Source organism: Eutrigla gurnardus (assembly GCF_963514095.1).
Source record: "Eutrigla gurnardus genome assembly, chromosome: 19".
Taxonomy (NCBI): domain Eukaryota; kingdom Metazoa; phylum Chordata; class Actinopteri; order Perciformes; family Triglidae; genus Eutrigla; species Eutrigla gurnardus.
Genome location: NC_139930.1, coordinates 13,960,057 through 13,976,710, shown reverse-complemented (window position 1 = coordinate 13,976,710; position 16,654 = coordinate 13,960,057). Strand labels below are relative to the sequence as shown.

The 16,654-nt window shown below is 40.9% G+C and overlaps 2 protein-coding genes across 3 annotated transcripts in view; both read right to left on the bottom strand.

Annotated features, from left to right (window-relative positions):
* Positions 1-16,654, bottom strand: part of rabgap1 (RAB GTPase activating protein 1) — a 60,897-nt gene that overhangs the window by 19,325 nt on the left and 24,918 nt on the right. The window lies entirely within an intron of this gene.
* Positions 6,436-9,320, bottom strand: LOC311029488 (putative G-protein coupled receptor 21). Its single transcript, XM_084034642.1, has one exon. The coding sequence runs from the start codon at positions 8,341-8,343 to the stop codon at positions 7,111-7,113; it is 1,233 nt and encodes a 410-aa protein (XP_083890768.1). The 5' UTR covers positions 8,344-9,320; the 3' UTR covers positions 6,436-7,110.

Below are 16,654 nucleotides of genomic sequence, written 5' to 3'. Positions count from 1 at the left end.
ACAGATCAGTAACTACTCCACCAGCAGAGATTAATCACCCTTCATTACATTATTGATACTCAGTGTATTTGGAACAAAACAGCCTTTAAATAAGTAATGTTACTCCAAGACACCCTGGCCATTACATGACGAATCAAATACACATTTAAAGACATCTTCGTGCAGCGTTTGGAGGTGAGATGGCTCCGAAGTCGCGACCGCATGTCGGGTGATGTAACACAAACGTCGGACATTCATTGAACTTTAGCGAGCAGAAATCTGTTACGGCATTCTTTGTTGCCCGGAGCTGCGACCCTGCTTTCATACCCTCGGAGAATAATGAGACGGTCATCAGGAGCAAAGAAGGCTTTCCATTCAGTCAGAAAATAATGCCTCACTAAGTTCATGTGAAAGGAGCAAATTAATGTGATACTCCATTGATCCATGAAGGAAACAGAAAGTTAGAAAGTTTCCCAGCATCCTGTGCCTTGCTCAATGGCACGTTTGCAGGACTGAAGTTATCATCGTCGGCTCCTGCGGGGGCTTAAAATATCAACTGAAAAACCCCATCATGGAACAACGTGGAGGTGAATCAAAACAGAAATCCCTGAGTTTCAAATACAAATGCTTTCTTAAAAACCCCTCCTGTTCTCTTTGTAGCTAATTATACCCTCTTCGTTAAAGGTTTCTGTTCCCGCTTCCACAGAGGAAGAGAGTGAAACTAAAATAATGCAAGTATAAGAAGAAATGCAGGAAGAAAGGAATAGTAAAAACAAAGTGAGCTAATGGGGATCAGAGACCAACAGCAGGGGGCTATTTTATAAGTCAGTTCCCCAGCTTCCACCACACCCTGTAAGTCATGGTTACTTACTGTGCAAGTGTGTGTGTGTGTGTGTGTGTGTGTGTGTGTGTGTGCACAATTCTAATTTTCAAGAGCTGAAACGATTAGTAACTTGTTAATTACCCAGTAGAAAAATAAACTAGTTATCCAGCAAACGTTTGAAAAATGCTATATTTTCTCTCGTTCCAGCTTCTAAAGTTTGGGGGATTTAATGCTTCTCTCAACTGTCAACATGTCAATACATTATTTCAATATGTTTGACATTTCATAGACAAAATGATTAATCGATTAAACCAAAAATCATTGGCGGATTAAGAGCATCACTATGCAGCACATTAGTGAAGGTGCACACGGCACTCCAAATCAGAAATTTGGTATTGATACATTTCCGAGCGCCGGGGTGGAGTCACTGCATCCAGGGTGAAGGGCCCATTACACAGGGCTGAAGTCTCTCAGTGAATGATAAGGATCCATGTTTATACAAGCACCACTTAGCCATACTTATCCGAAGTGCTGAGAGCATGTACAAAGACCTCTGACATAAAGGCCAATTAGCTTCCTTTCTGTCCGTCTGTCAATTCGGTTAAAGAGAGGTTTGGAATGAGGGTAGCGTGAGAGGGGAGAGAAAACATTTCCAGTGTCTCGTGGTGGTGCACAAAGTGTGAGAGCCAGCTTCACGCGATAAATAGAAAGACCGAAGTGAAAGATAACGCTAAGAATAGACGCTTTGTGCTATGCTAGGCTAATCGTTAGCTCCGTACTTAAGAGAGGTATTCTCACTAACTACATATCAGCAAAAAAGCATTATTGTACCAAAATGTCAAACTATTCCTGTTATGAACTGTGCAAAAAATATGTCTAAATGCGTTATTTTAAGCAATTTAATGTCAATAACAAAAGGATATTTAAATAAAAATGTCTCCCCTACTTTACTCATAGTCATTGCTGATTATTAATCATCATAAACTGTAGATTTCTGGTTTGTTTCTCCAACAAAGTCTAAAAAATGTCCCTCTATTTTTTTTTATAACAATCAACAGCAAATAAGAAGCCAGATATGACATCAAAGGATAACAAGCTGCAACAGCTACAGCTACGTTTTGTCTCGACTATCTATGGATCTGCTGTCAGTGACACAGAACTGCCAGAGTCCTGTAGGGAAATCAAACAGCATCTAGAAACTGAAAGGAAGTCAAGGAACAAAAACATTTTCTTCTTATAGACGTACAATAAAAATTCTTCACCGGAGGCAGAGGTAGAGTGTGCGTGTGTGTGCGTGCGTGTCTAAAGTTAGGAATAAAGTACCGGAGTAGGGCTTCCGTGGGAAGGCTGAGTAGCTAGCCCTCTATTGTTTATGTCCCTGATTTTCTCTGACTCAACACAATAGCTGACATGTCATTCTGTTATTCTTTCTCTGCTCCTAAAGGAGCCTGCTGAGATGCCAAGAGAACACGGGCTGATATTTATCAAACTCCATACAAACCCTGCTCCCTAACCCAAAACAACCCTGAGTGCTACACTTTGATTATATCACTGGATTTAATTATGTAAGAAATAATGAATGTGACGGTAACGTTAATGCTCACTAAATAATTAGTAGAGCAATTTCTTTATTAATGAAGCAAATACTAGTTTGCAATATTCAGAGATTCCATCAGTCTGTTTTTTTTATAATAATCTGTAACAGACAGAGCACATGCTCAAGCTAACAGTAGCGCTGTTTCCTCACCTTAGCGTCATCTATCATTAAATCTTAATCGTCTGTCTCATGCCCTACTTTCTGTGGCATTTGTGCACTGGTATGCTGCTTCAGCAGCAGGAGAGCAGGCGCGTATGCATCTGATCAGAACGAGAGATGACAGAGAGAAAGAAGCAATGTACATTGTAATGACAACGCCACCTACTGCATACACTGCTGTCTCTATTATGGTATTATTTTCCCATTGAGCCCAGTAACATTTCCCACTGCAGATTTGTGGCATTCAAATCCAGCAGACTGCAACTGCCTGCACAAATATGGTGCTGCTGTATTCGAGTCCATTAACAGCACGGCAACACGGCAACAATTCATTCTCCTCTGTAATGAGCTACGCCAAAGCGTTCACGATTTTGGTAAATGGTGGAAAATTCTGTGTGAAAGCTATTACTTTTCTTATCGGCTACATTGTTTGATCTTCAGCCAGCAGCATTTAGAGAGCCTATCACCTCACTGAATAGAGCTGTGTAAAAGGGAATGTATTGTGGTATTGGTGACAAATTACACAGAATGTGTGTTGACATACTTCAGTGGTGATTTAATTGACATAATGGCAGTTCACCTGAGACCGTCCCCACCATCCCTGTGTTCGTAACAAGGTAATAAGCACAAGGAAGTTGGAATACATTAGGACAACATTACATTTATTTGATCAGAACAGATACGCAACATGTACATCTTATAATACCATAAAGGCTTATCACCTACAAAGCATTGTGGAATGAAATATCTTTTTAAAATCACTTTCATGACAGCAAAATCAGAACGTTCGATCAATTCCAATCATTCTCAACCCAACTATAAAAACATGCATGCTACCAAAACTCTTGATGTATGAAATATGGCATGATTTGGTTTAATTTTTCTCAATCTGAAATTAACAAACATCCCATTGTTGACTGTGAGCAACAACAACACGTGCAAAGTTAAATTCCTGCCTCTTTTGGGACCAGACCAAGGTTTTCTTACAGTGATCTGTCTTATTTTAATAATAATCAGTTCCTAGAACAGCTGAATCATGCGTCAGCCATTACTGGGGGTCCGGTGTGGCCTATTTGGAGACTTATGAAATATACAGGAAAACATCCAATACAGACTAAAAGAAAGATAAGAAAATACCACTAAGTGTGTGTTAAAGTGCGCTATAAGTAAGGCTATACTGCCCATTTAGTCTACTCTTAAGATGCCATAGCCAACCAGTATTCAGTTGGTGTAAAATAATTTGGAATGATTTTTTTTCCTTTCTTATGGAAACTGAGAGACCAATATGTTCAATATAAAAAAATGTGTGCTTTTTAAATTAATTGTATAGCTTAAGTTAAATAAGGCCCCAATTACACTTATCACTGTCATGTGTTTTGATTAAATCAAGATACAGTTTCTACAATTTTTTCTTTTCTTACATTGATCCACAAAAACAATATGCTACAAAAGGACTATGCATGTTCCCGAGACAGATTCCCACCTGGGCAGCCTCAGTCCTGAAAGTGGTGAGGCACCTAAAGCTGTGTGCCAACCACATAAGATGCCAGAAGAGGAAGATGAAGAAACAGCAGCCGCCCTCTAAAGTTTCCAGAGAACTTGTAAAGGGCTTAAAATGAAAAGGACAAGCTACACAAAATAGCTGACAGCTAAAGAAGGTAGGCAGGGTTCTAGTCGTCCTTCTTTGCATCTACTTCAAATTTGATCAATACTTCCATACCTGAAAAACACTGATTGGTTTTACTCAATATTACTGATAAAATTGTTATTTTTTAGTATTCACTCACTAATTTTTGTGCCCCATCAACCTTATTTTTTTCTTAACCAACCCGAGTGTCCCTCGTTCCCTCTAATCCTTTCCAACATGGCACTGCACCTCAACACAGCCACCGCCACAATGTTATTCCCTCAGGAACATGAGTCTATTGTTTTCCCACAGGAAAAGGGAATGTGTGTGTGTGTGTGTGTGTGTGTGTGTGTGTGTGTGTGTGTGTGTGTGTGTGTGTGTGTGTGTGTGTGTGTGTGTGTGTGTGTGTGTGTGTGTGTGTGTAGGCTGCATGTTTTGGCATAATAACCTCCCAACACACTTTGGCCTAAATCTTACACACTTCTGAGGACTTGTACCATTACTTCCTGTGTGTCATTTTTCTTTCCACAAATTCAAATCTATTTTTCCCCGATTGCAAAAGTCAGTAGACACCTTTAATAAAAACTGTCCCAAGTAAATTAAAATGTATCTTTATAGAGACTCTCATCCTTTCAATAGGTATGCATGCTACTACTCCTACTTAGAGTTCACAACATTTCACAAGAGAATTTTACAAAAATAAATGTCTGTAGTTTGACAATCTAAACATTCAATACGCCAGTTCTGTGCACGTCATTTGAACAAAAGGCTGTACAAATAGGAAAGATTACAATATTTGGCAATGCTTCACAGATGACAGCCAGAATATTTAAAGACAACATGTGAATCTACCACCATTATACATTATACTCACATACAACCACCTACACACAGTATACAAGGGAAGTGATGTGCAGCAAATAAAGCAATGAAAGTCCGGTAGCACCGTAACACTCCAATTCAGCCAATGGTCACACCCTAACACACCTGCATACGCACTCAAGCACACCTATGCACACGCAAACAAATAAATTAAACACAAAATTAACAGTTTTAAGTCGTAAATTTTCAGCAGAGAGGAACAATGGTTGAAAAATCTGAATTTTTTAAAAGAGTAGCTGAAAAAACAGTGACCTTATTGAATTACGTCACACGTACACATGTACTAAGTGTGGATTCCAGGCTGGCTAATGTACATTTTCATTTAAATTTCCTGTCTGTGTCGTTCCCTCTGAAAACAGTCGTGCGTCTATAAATTAAGCCGTCCCTAAACGTAAGGGAAATACTCTCCCCACCACTTCATTGTCATTTGTATATCAAGGCAGCAATAGATCACTCTAGAATGAGAAACAGTCGTATTCACAGTGGAACTACACCACCACGCAATTACCGAAACGTCTTGTATTAGATCATTAGAAAAAAATATCATAATCCAAGAATATGTGTTGAACTTTCTTTGGTAGATTAGATCAGATATATAAAGTTAGATTATCTGCCCCTAAATAAACTGTGACATGAGTTTCCATGGCCTTCATTATTGAGGGCCAATAGTGCCATCACAATACACCTGGAGTGCTAACCAGTCATTTGGTCAAGTGCAGCTGAGAAACATAAAGAATGTTAGCCAGATCAGTTCTTCATCGTTCTTTCTCTATGAATGTGTAAGAGTTGCATAAACGCGTATCACGGCTAACTGCAGAGGCTAAATCAAAACACAGTCCACTGTTATTTATGCAAAATATTCTTACTATTATTATTATTATTTGTCTTTTTTTGTTTTGTTTCCACCATTTCGGACACCGTTGCTTAGACTTATTAGATCATTCATCTCAGCAAAAGACAAGGATCAGGATCACAGTTCAATCATCTAAGAGCTTTATGACTTTCCTTCAAATAAAGGCATTAATAAAAAAAATAAATCAGCCCAATGATGTACCAAAAATCTGTGTAAAATACAACCTTTCTTGGTCTTGCTTTGCCTCGGACACAGTTATTAAATGAGTTTAGTTATATAATCAAAACAATGAAGGTACAATAAAACCGACAATGTCTGCGTCGCACCTCATATCCTATATTGCAAACAGCAGGCTCAATGTTTGAAAGACACCAATAATAAAAAATATAATAATATAATAATCTGAAATTTCCATGTAAATGAAAAGAATAGTCTTGATGCTGACAAACCCGTCAATCAGTCCAGTCAACGCAAACAAACTAGAAAAAGACGTTGGGAACAGACGTTTCCATTTCTTTTTTGGACCGACTCCGTTCAACAGCAACAGTCACAACAAATACGCAACACAAACACATTGTTGCATCACTTTTAGTGTTCAGATACTGAGAGGGTAAGAGCGAGCAAACACACATTTTAAGAGCTTGCTTCAGGTCGCCTCAGCAGCACATGACTAAAACACAGCGGTCAACTGTTTGCATTTTATTCTTCTTCTTTTTTTTTTTGCATTCAACTGTGCTGATCATCTGGCAGCAAAAGTTCACTTTGTTTCAAAAACAGCCTTTCAGAACACTTCTGTTGTAACGTTTTGTTGTTTTGGCAAAAATAAGGATTCCCTTCCACTTTGAGGGGAAAGAGTTCATTTCACCAGTTTTCAGACGCTTCTTTTCTCCTTGCTGGTTTTGCTTGACCATTTTAAAACACCTTGCAGGGTTATTTAGGCCTTTTCTCCGACAGTGCTTTGCTCCTGACTCGCTTTCTCTGTCTTTGCCAGCTGTAGTGTGCGCAGAGAGGACGCCTGTGTAACCTCCAAATGCGATAGAAACAGCAGTGGCAGATTAAGGCCTCCTTCCATCTCTTTACAGCACATTGAAGCTTGAAAGAGGAGACATTTTACAGCAATCACATCAGGCATCTTTTTTAAAAAAAAGTTCAAATGCCAACTTGGCACAAGGGTTTCCTCTGTGCGTGCTCTAGACATGACACGTCGTGCCAATTCCTATTTCTCCGTGACCATATCCATACCCCGGCCCTCCAAATCCTTTTTCAACGGACCCGACGAAAGCCTTGTTGGTGCTCCTAACCCCGAAACCACTGCCACTGCGCCGTACACAGAAGGAGCAGAGGCGTTTCAGGCCCTTCCTGAAGGCAGAGTTGGAGAGGCTGTAGATGAGACAGTTACAGAAGCTGTTGCTGATGGCGAGCCACGTGGTTAGGAATGAGGCTGCGGGGTGTTTGTAGATCTCAGCAGTCTCCAACAAAAAGTAGAGGATGTAGGGCAGCCATAGGATGTAAAACACACTTGTAATGCGGAACAGTACCATAGCGTATCGCTTGTCTGGGTATGTTGATGTGGGCTGCTGATACTGTGCTTGGGATTTTTGCGGTTGAGACAAGTGGGACAACTGCCCTTTATCAACTGCACTGTTGTCCTTGAGCGCAGATCCCGCTGTCAATCCGGGGCCCTGCAGCTGCTGGGGTCGGTAACGTGCGTGGCGTTCGCTGATCTCCCGGGTGTGCTGTCGGCAGATCTTGAAGATGTTGGCGTAGGTGAAGCAAACCGTGAGAGCGGCCGGGGCATAGAGCAGTGCGACAATAAAGGTCGTGAAAGCCGGACGAGTGCTCCACTCATTTGCGCACCACTTCACCACGTCCCCGTGGTAACCAGGCTTCCCCCACCCCAGGAAAGAGGGGAGAAACAACAGAACAGAGTACAACCATATCAGAACGATGCAGCATCGCACTCGACACGGTGTCACCAGGGACGCGTAGGTCAGGGGTTGCGTGATGGCGATGTAGCGGTCGACGCTCACGCACGCCAACGACACCATTGACACGGATTTCAAGACGCACACCATGTAGCCGAACACCTGGCAGGTGAGTTTGGGGTCGAGGCCCTGGAGGTGATGGAGGAGGAACAGGGACGGATACAGGCAGCTGACCCCAACCAGCAGATCAGCGTATGCCATAGTCTGGATGAAAGCACTGGTGGTGTGCTGGCTGAGCAAGGGGGCACAGTGAAACACGATAATCACCACCAGATTACCACAAATAATGAGGACAGTGAGGAGACATATGATCGAGACTTCTAGGAGGCAGGTGGTGAAAGCTTGGGAATAGCCTATCTCGAGCAGGCAGAAGGGAGCAGATGTGTTTGACGGGTCAGCAGAGCTCTGGTTCAGTGGATCCAGGGAGGAATTCATCATCTTGGGCAGGAATACGTGTCTGAGAGGCCCTTCAAGGATACAATGAACCAAAGAACCCTCTATTTTGACAGGTAGCTGGCTGGTCCCGAACGTAGCTGTATGGTTTCAGTTCAAACAAAAAGCTCCATGCTGCGGTTCCACGGTGAGACTGCTGCCATGTGCCATTTCAAATGCAGGAGGGATGGAAAGGACAGAGAAAGGTGAGAAGCCTCCTGGGTTTGTCCTCGGCTCAGGCGGTTGTGGTTTTACACAAAGATACAAAAACACTGGGATAAAAAGAGATCAACACACAAAAGAAAGCGCGTGAATTTCTTCTTTTTTTTTCAGTAAAGCAAATATCCCAACTGAAGGCACAAAAGGGAGAAAAAAAGAACGAAATGTGACTTTGTTTAGAGGAATTCCAATCCAATCTAGGCTTGAAATGACTCCGCGCCCAATAAAGTCAAAGATGTCTTCAACATCTGCAGCAGCTGCAGAAATCGCAGATCGAAGCTCTCTCTTATCTGTCTATAGTCCACAGAGTCACAGCTTACAGAAAAAAGACATTACTGTGTAATGTACTGTGTACATGCATTGAAGAATAGCTCCTTCTTTATTCTGTCCTCCTGCTTCTCTTCCCTGTTTCTTCTTCTTGTCCCCCTTGCTTCTTGCCTCTTTTCACCACTCCTCCATGTCCGCTTGCTCTTGTCTCAGTTTCTGTCTGGTCCTTCGCAGTAAGATCACAGCAGACTGCCGTGAGCTGAGAGGATGAACGCGCTGCACGGGGTTACTGGTATTTAAAAAAAACGTACACTCACATACAAAAACACACCTCAGCTGTTATTTCTATCCAGAGGAGCAGCAACTATGTCTGGACTGGAAATGAGGTAGGCAGGCATACCGATGCTGGGAGAACCCCCCGTGTGCATTTACCCTCCTTTGCTGTCTCTTTCTCACTCTCTCGCTCCCTCTGCCTCTCTCTCTACAGAAACAGTGGCACCGAGGCCCCTCCCCTTCCCTGTGGCCAACCAATGATCAACTGCAAGGGCACGAGGCTTGCCTCCTTCCCCCACCCTCTTACCCCTCCCTGTTATTTTTTTTTTATGCCAGTTCCCATAATCATCCCAAGATTCAAACATACTCTATCACGTTGTTAAAATTAGGAACATACAGCTCTTTTGACTGTTAACATCCCTGCAGCCTCTCACCTCATTCCCAAAAGATTTGGCATTTTGAGCTGTAAGAATGGGCATTGTCTTTCCAGAGTGCAGAAAGGTTATTGTATTTGTTTGCAGGGAAACAATAACTGCATGCCTGGGTGCAGTTTACAGGCAGTATTTCTATTATTAATCTAATTGTAAACCAAGGACATACAGTAAAGGACGGCAGATCCCCCTATAGCTTTGTGCATTTAGGCACGTTGACTACTATACATACAGTATGTACTTCATGTTGCACAAAGGATAATTCGTTTTTTATGTTTGTGGATTTAAAATATTCTTCTGTGAATAAAAGCCAAAAACACAGACTTTATTAAGTTATTTGACAGACACTCTTTCCTTGTGAAAGACTGTTAAAGATATAACTGCATTTTTACTGGCTCTCTGATTTTTCACGTTCTGCTGAATCTATTTTTAATAGTTCATTCATTTTTATATTTGTAATCTAATAAAAAACAGCGAAATAAAAGCTTAAGAGACGGAGAGACAGTTTTAAATACATGAAAGCATAGCGCAAATAATTTAATTTGCGTTCCCAGCCTGTGTGTAATTACCAGCTGATTCACTAACGCATCAAGTAATTATGTAATTAGTAACCGGGTCTGCCTTTTAGGTGGAAAACGCCAGTGAAGGAGAGATTGAAAGGGGGAATTCAACAGGGGGAATTCAGCAAGTTACAATACAAAAAATATATTATTTTGTAAGCCCACTTTAAATCCAAGAAATGAATTGGTTTTACTTAGATCTATAGAACTCTTTGTTAAACTAATGTAGCAGAAAGAACTTCTAAGAAAAAGAAGGAGATGGAACGCCATAAAAAAGACATGCATAAAATTGCTGGGGCGGGGGGGGGGGGGGGGGACACAGCACTATGCTATTGTCATAGTACATTAGTTCAAGTTCAAGTTTAATGAACTCAAAACCAAAGCAACTACAACAAAGAGGGTTTTACTTGCCCCGCAAAACAACCATGAATACGTTGACATAACATCTCGAAAGAGAGAGAGAGAGAGAGAGAGAGAGAGAGAGAGAGAGAGAGAGAGAGAGAGAGAGAAAGAGAAAGAGAGAGAGAGAGAGATGACAGTTGAATGCATTGTATGTTGTAGTTGCGCTTAGGCAACACATTACAAATGTCATGCCAATAAAGCCTTGAAAATTGAATTGAATTGAGAGAGAGAGACATCAACTGTATGGACACTTCAAAATCTAGAGGAAGCGGTAACTACTTAATTTCTGAGGTAAAGTAGTATATTATGGTTGTACCAGAGCCAATGTAGTACTGTATCTGTAGGCAAATGTAATGAATGCAAGATCCACACGTTTTCAGATTTGATTTATACTTTTCACGTCATCAAATTTTCTCATTTGAACAGTTCTTAGTGTGTGTGTGTGTGTGTGTGTGTGTGTGTGTGTGTGTGTGTGTGTGTGTGTGTGTGTGTGTGTGTGTGTGCATACATTTCCTCCCGTCTCATTGGTCAGAGAGCCCCAAACAGATATGCACCTGCTCCTGACATTGTATGTATCAGCAGATGCAACGACTTAACACGAGAGTTGCTTTGACACAGTCAGCCACACACAGGTAGCATGACCTCACCAGACAGCTTGTCATCTCCCACGCAGTAACATCAACAACAATATTTTTTTTTCATTATTATTATTATTGAAGGACTCAGTTGAACACTTTATTAAATTTTCATAAACAGGTTAGCCCCAGCAATTCCCATTTCTGTGAAGAGCCTGCTGAATCTGTCCTCGAACAATTACCAACAGCTATTTTTAGGTCATATGATGTCCTGATTACATTTAATTACTTGGAATCCTGCACTAAAATTAGAAACTTCAGTGGGTAGTAATCACAGACAGATTTAGACTTGCTACATCCTCATACTAATGGCTTTCTGAAGACTGCAGAGTGAGTCTCGTGCAGGGCAATTTGGTGTAGCGTGATGGAGACCCAAACATACTCACACACACACACACCAACCTGCACCTTTCTCCCCCGCAATCCAGACACACTCCCATGCTTTCACACACCGCCTCTGCCCACCACACGAGGAGCTAAAAATAGATGACAGTACGACGAAATGGGTTGGAAGAAGAGGAATAAGAAAAAAGGATGAGGAAAGGACTCAAAGCTAAGATGAGGAAACGGTGGAGGAGAAAAAAAAAATACAAATCCGCAAGAAGAAAAGGGAAGTATGAAAAACAAGGAAGAGGGAAGACCGTGATTTACTGTCACCTGGTTGCCTGGCTGAGCACAACTTAGTCCTGATTAACTTTTGCTTTCTTACAGCTTGTCAACCAGGCTTCGACTAGCTGACAGAAACCTGGCAAACACACAATGATCATAACCTCAAAGCACGTCTGATGTGAATAATATTATTCAATCTGCGTTTAGAAAGAAGTTGCTAGTAATTTTAGTCTTTGGAGTACTTTTCAAGGAACAACATGGTTCCTTCAGCCCATTATTGTCTGCGTTCTCATAGTGGTAAAAACCTGCAATGATGTTCTGTCTTTTTTCAAATAAGTCATGAAGCCAACAGCAAAGCCTAACTTTACTTTTAAAGTTATCAAACAGGTGAAATGCTACCTCGTCCTAAAAGGGTCCTTCATTGAGAGTATTTCCTCAAAACATTCTGTATCCCTGGGGAAGGTTCCTGAGGTCAAAAAGATGCTGTTACTGCACCTATTGTTGGATTGTAATACAGTTAATGCTTCACCATAATATATCATATTATTATATATAAAATGATCATATTATTCATCTGGGCCCGGTTTCCCTAAGCCTTCTTAAAGCCTTCTTAACGCTACGTCGTTCGTAACCCCTACTTAGAGTTCCTACTTAACATTTCGCGTGTTTCCCGAAACGTTCTTTGCTACGAATCTCTTTCGTACGTCATACGTTGGTAAGAGTGGTCTGGAGCGCTCTTAGAGCCTTCTTAGCTCTACCGTAGTGATGTTTCCGCTCCTGACATGTAATTGGCTCAATCTCCTCCGCTGTTTCTATATTTATTATATCTTTTTTTAAATCAGTAGGCTACATGGTAGTATGTTCGACCATGGTTAAATAAATGTTTAGGCCTAGAAGGATTTCCAGCAATGTTTTATTCACAAACACTGCAATAGCCTACATTTTATAATATAATGCTGTCATGCACCTGTGCATGAAATGGAAAATCGAACTCTGAGCAATCGATTTCAGCACTTTCTTTCTGGACAGCGCCGTGTACGTACGACGTAAGGAGTGTTTCTTAAGAAGACTCCTAAGAGACCGTTCGGGAACCACGACTACAGAGGTAAACAACTTTGGTAAGTCATAACGTAGGAGTCTTCGTAGCGCTAAGAGTGGACGTTATCGGGAAACCGGGCCCTGTACAATACCAGCAAATATTCTGTATTTTTACTTAAATAACAACATTCATCATTCATTCATTTTCCGTTTGACAAACAAAGCTAAACACTATTAAAAGAATAAGATAGTTAAGTGGCAACTGCCACACTGGCTGACTTCCAAGTGATTATTATTAACACCCGCCATCCACCACCACCCAGCTGGTGGATCATAATCCTCATAATTCTAGCCTGTTTTTATATAAACTAATGCAGTGCCCGCTCAAAACATGCCTGTTCAGTGCCGGCTGAGTGCTAGGCCTGTGGTGTTTCTGGAGAACCGCTCATACAAACATGCTCCCACTCAACACTGAGCTTCCTTGAGGTCATGAGCAATACACCTGCCATCACACACCTATAACTGACTATATGATGCACTTTAAAATGTGCAACTCAACTGCACAATACATATTGTGTCCTTCTCCTTCAGAGGAAAACATTGTAGTATAAAAATGGTCTGATAGAGAAATGTTACTGGCTGTTAAAGATTCAGACTCACAAAACAAAGCAATTAAAGTAAAATGCATTGTTATTCAGTAGACTATCCAGATGTTAAGTACATTTAAATACATTGTAATGCCTCTCTTTCACTTTTCACTTGAAGTAAAAATGTCAATGCTGTACATTTCCTCTGTATTATGTAATATATGTTATACTAAATAGAAAAAAGTTTTGAGTAGGTCAATTCTTCTACCACTGCCGATACCAATATTCCCAGTTTGAGAAACAGTTAAAAGTACTGTAGGACAGCATTTGCCTGTTGCCAAGTCGCTGTTACTTGTGGTCGGTAAAATACACTTGAGGTGAGGTAATTTCCAAATAGTGGTATTGGTCGCTTACATTGACATAACCACTGCGGTTATATAATGGAGCATGAAGCTAATTAGTGAAGATATATTGCTGGCGGCATTATGATATAAGTAACGATGCAGAAACGCCAGTCGAGCCGCGGTCTGCACACTGCAGATGAGAATAGATCGGGTGAACTGTTCTCGAGATATGTAAAGAAATACAGACAGAAACTCCTTGCTTTTTGCTACATATAAAAATAATCAGCCACACTGCCAACTTTTGTGTCAGTGTGATATAAAAAAACATAAAAACCACTAGTCAATTCATGTCCGATCTGAGGTTTTTTAATAACTTTAAAAATGAAATGAATTTCAAAGTACTGGACAGCTAATACACCATCGTGTTTATCTGAAAATGAATGATGTTGATCTCTGTGGTCTCTATGGTGAGCACAGAGCTCGTACATAAATACTAAAGGGCAAGGGTGGTGAGTGTTACATAGTCACAGACAACTGCAAAAAATAATCTTTCTTCTGGTATTCACCGTGTAATTTCTAATGTGAGAAACTGGCCTATAAAACATCTAATTTATTTCCATTACAGATGTCACAACACCAATGCACACCTAAACGTATGGGACAAACAGGAACACAGGAAAAGAAAGAAGCAGATACGTCAGGCCGACAGGAAAATGGAAGCGGACCAAGAAAGAGGCAAGCAGACAGTATGACAAAAAAACACAAATGAGCAGGCAGAGAGAAGACAGGAAGGCAGAAAGACGCGAAAGCTGACAGAAGCACAAACAGGTCTAGGTGGAAGTCAGAGAGAGTCAGAGTCAGGCGTACGAAAACACAAGTGATTACAAAGACAGACAGATAGACAGAGAAGCAGGCACACAAGCCATTATGTGGGTCAGATGGAGACATACAGGCAGAAAGATGGATATGAACGCTTGTTTTTGCTTACAGGAGGATGGTGCAGCAGATCCAGAAACGGAACCTGTGTTTATATGACCACATTGTGTCTACACTACACATATCTGTGTATGTGTGTGCGCTTAGGAGACACACTGACCCCCTCATGTAGGTAAAAGGTGGTTGAAACACTTTAAATACCATGCAGTAACACAATGTTATAACATCACCGTCAACCCCACACACACACACACACACACACAAACACACACACACACACACACACACACACACACACACACACACACACACACACACACACACACACACACACACACACACACACACACACAGACACACACACACACACACACACACACACACAAAATGTAATGCCAACAGCAATGTAAATATGATTGATATAACAGTCACGGAAAAAGTTTGTAACTGTATTTATTTTATTTTTTCCCAAATGTAACGGTATTTTAACAGGATAGACCGATACTTCCGATATATATCGCATAGGGAGGGGAATTCAGGGATTCATTAGGGCTCTATTGGGGAAAGAACATGTTGAATGTTCATTCAATGCCCCGCATTCAGATATGTGGATGAACACCAAGTTCAGAAAGGGATAGGATACAAAAGAGGACAACAGCTAGGACATGATGTGCATACAGTGCAATACAGCACAAAGAGACACACACACAAGCACAGGCTGAATACAGAAGGAAGACAAAACAAATTAGGAGCTGGCACATGAGTATGGTATGTACACATTTTAAAATACGGGCTGAAAAGAGTACATGAGAAGATATGTTGTAATTAGTACCAGTAACAATATCAAGACCAATGTGGATTCAATTATTTCCTAATTAACGCTATATTTAGGATACTATTATGCAATTCATTTCAATTTGCTTTTCAACATTTTAGAGCTATTTTTAGTTTTAGTTCTAATAAATAAATCGATGCAACTTACTCTGTTCACACCTTGTTGTGTTGAATAAGATTCATCATCTTTCTGTCCTATAACAGTTCTTGTCTACTTTGCCCAGTCGTGCTCAAAGGAGACTTTATAAAACACACAGATCATCCGTCAGAGTCAGATAAAGCTGCGCGAGTTCTCGTGTTTGTTGGCTGACGTACAAAACTGGAATGCTTTAGTGCAACTGCAATAAATTCCTATCCAACTTTGTGTCCAATGGTTATCAGTACAATGGCATAGTAATCCATCGTTACTGTTGTCGTGAATTGTTGAGGGAAAGTTGAGATTCCATTCATACTGTTCATGTTAACAGAAAACAGCCTTGGCATCCCGACGTGATTTTGGCGTAACATTTCTATTCGTGTTAATCCTCTTTTTTGAACTTGCATCTGCATTTTTTCACCACATGCCAGAGATGTAAGGCAAAATAAAGAAAAGGCAGAGATAGGAAAAGAGCAAAAGATAAAAGCAGGGAGGAGGGAAATGTGGTAAGGGAGGGTGAGGAAAATGAGAAAGGGAGAAGAGAGCAGAGGGGAGGAAAGGGCAAGACCGAAATCTTGTCACCACCTGAGACCCGGCATGCTGCCTGGGGATGTTGCTTTTACATAAGCACAGTGGTCAGGGCTGCAGCAGAGAAACAAATTACATAGACTAACACAGTTCTCAGTGCTAACCATGTGCAGCAGTGCTAAGGCTCCTCTGATCGTAACACATACGGCCGCACACAGACCTCCAGATGCACTCCATGATCCTCCAACAAACAAAGCTAGCTGTCATTTCAGAACATACATACAGACACAGGTCTGCAGAAAAGAGACACATAGCCAGAGGTCTAGCAGCAATGAGAAAACTAATGTTAAAAATATTTGAATAATAATAATAATTAAAGTATCAACTATTGAATGTCGCTTTTGTTTCTTCATCTACAAAATGATTGAGTTATTATAAGAAGTTCAAGATTATTAGTTTCGACAGAACCATTATCACAAAACAGATGTTTTCTTGAAGAAAGGTGCATTAATCAGTTA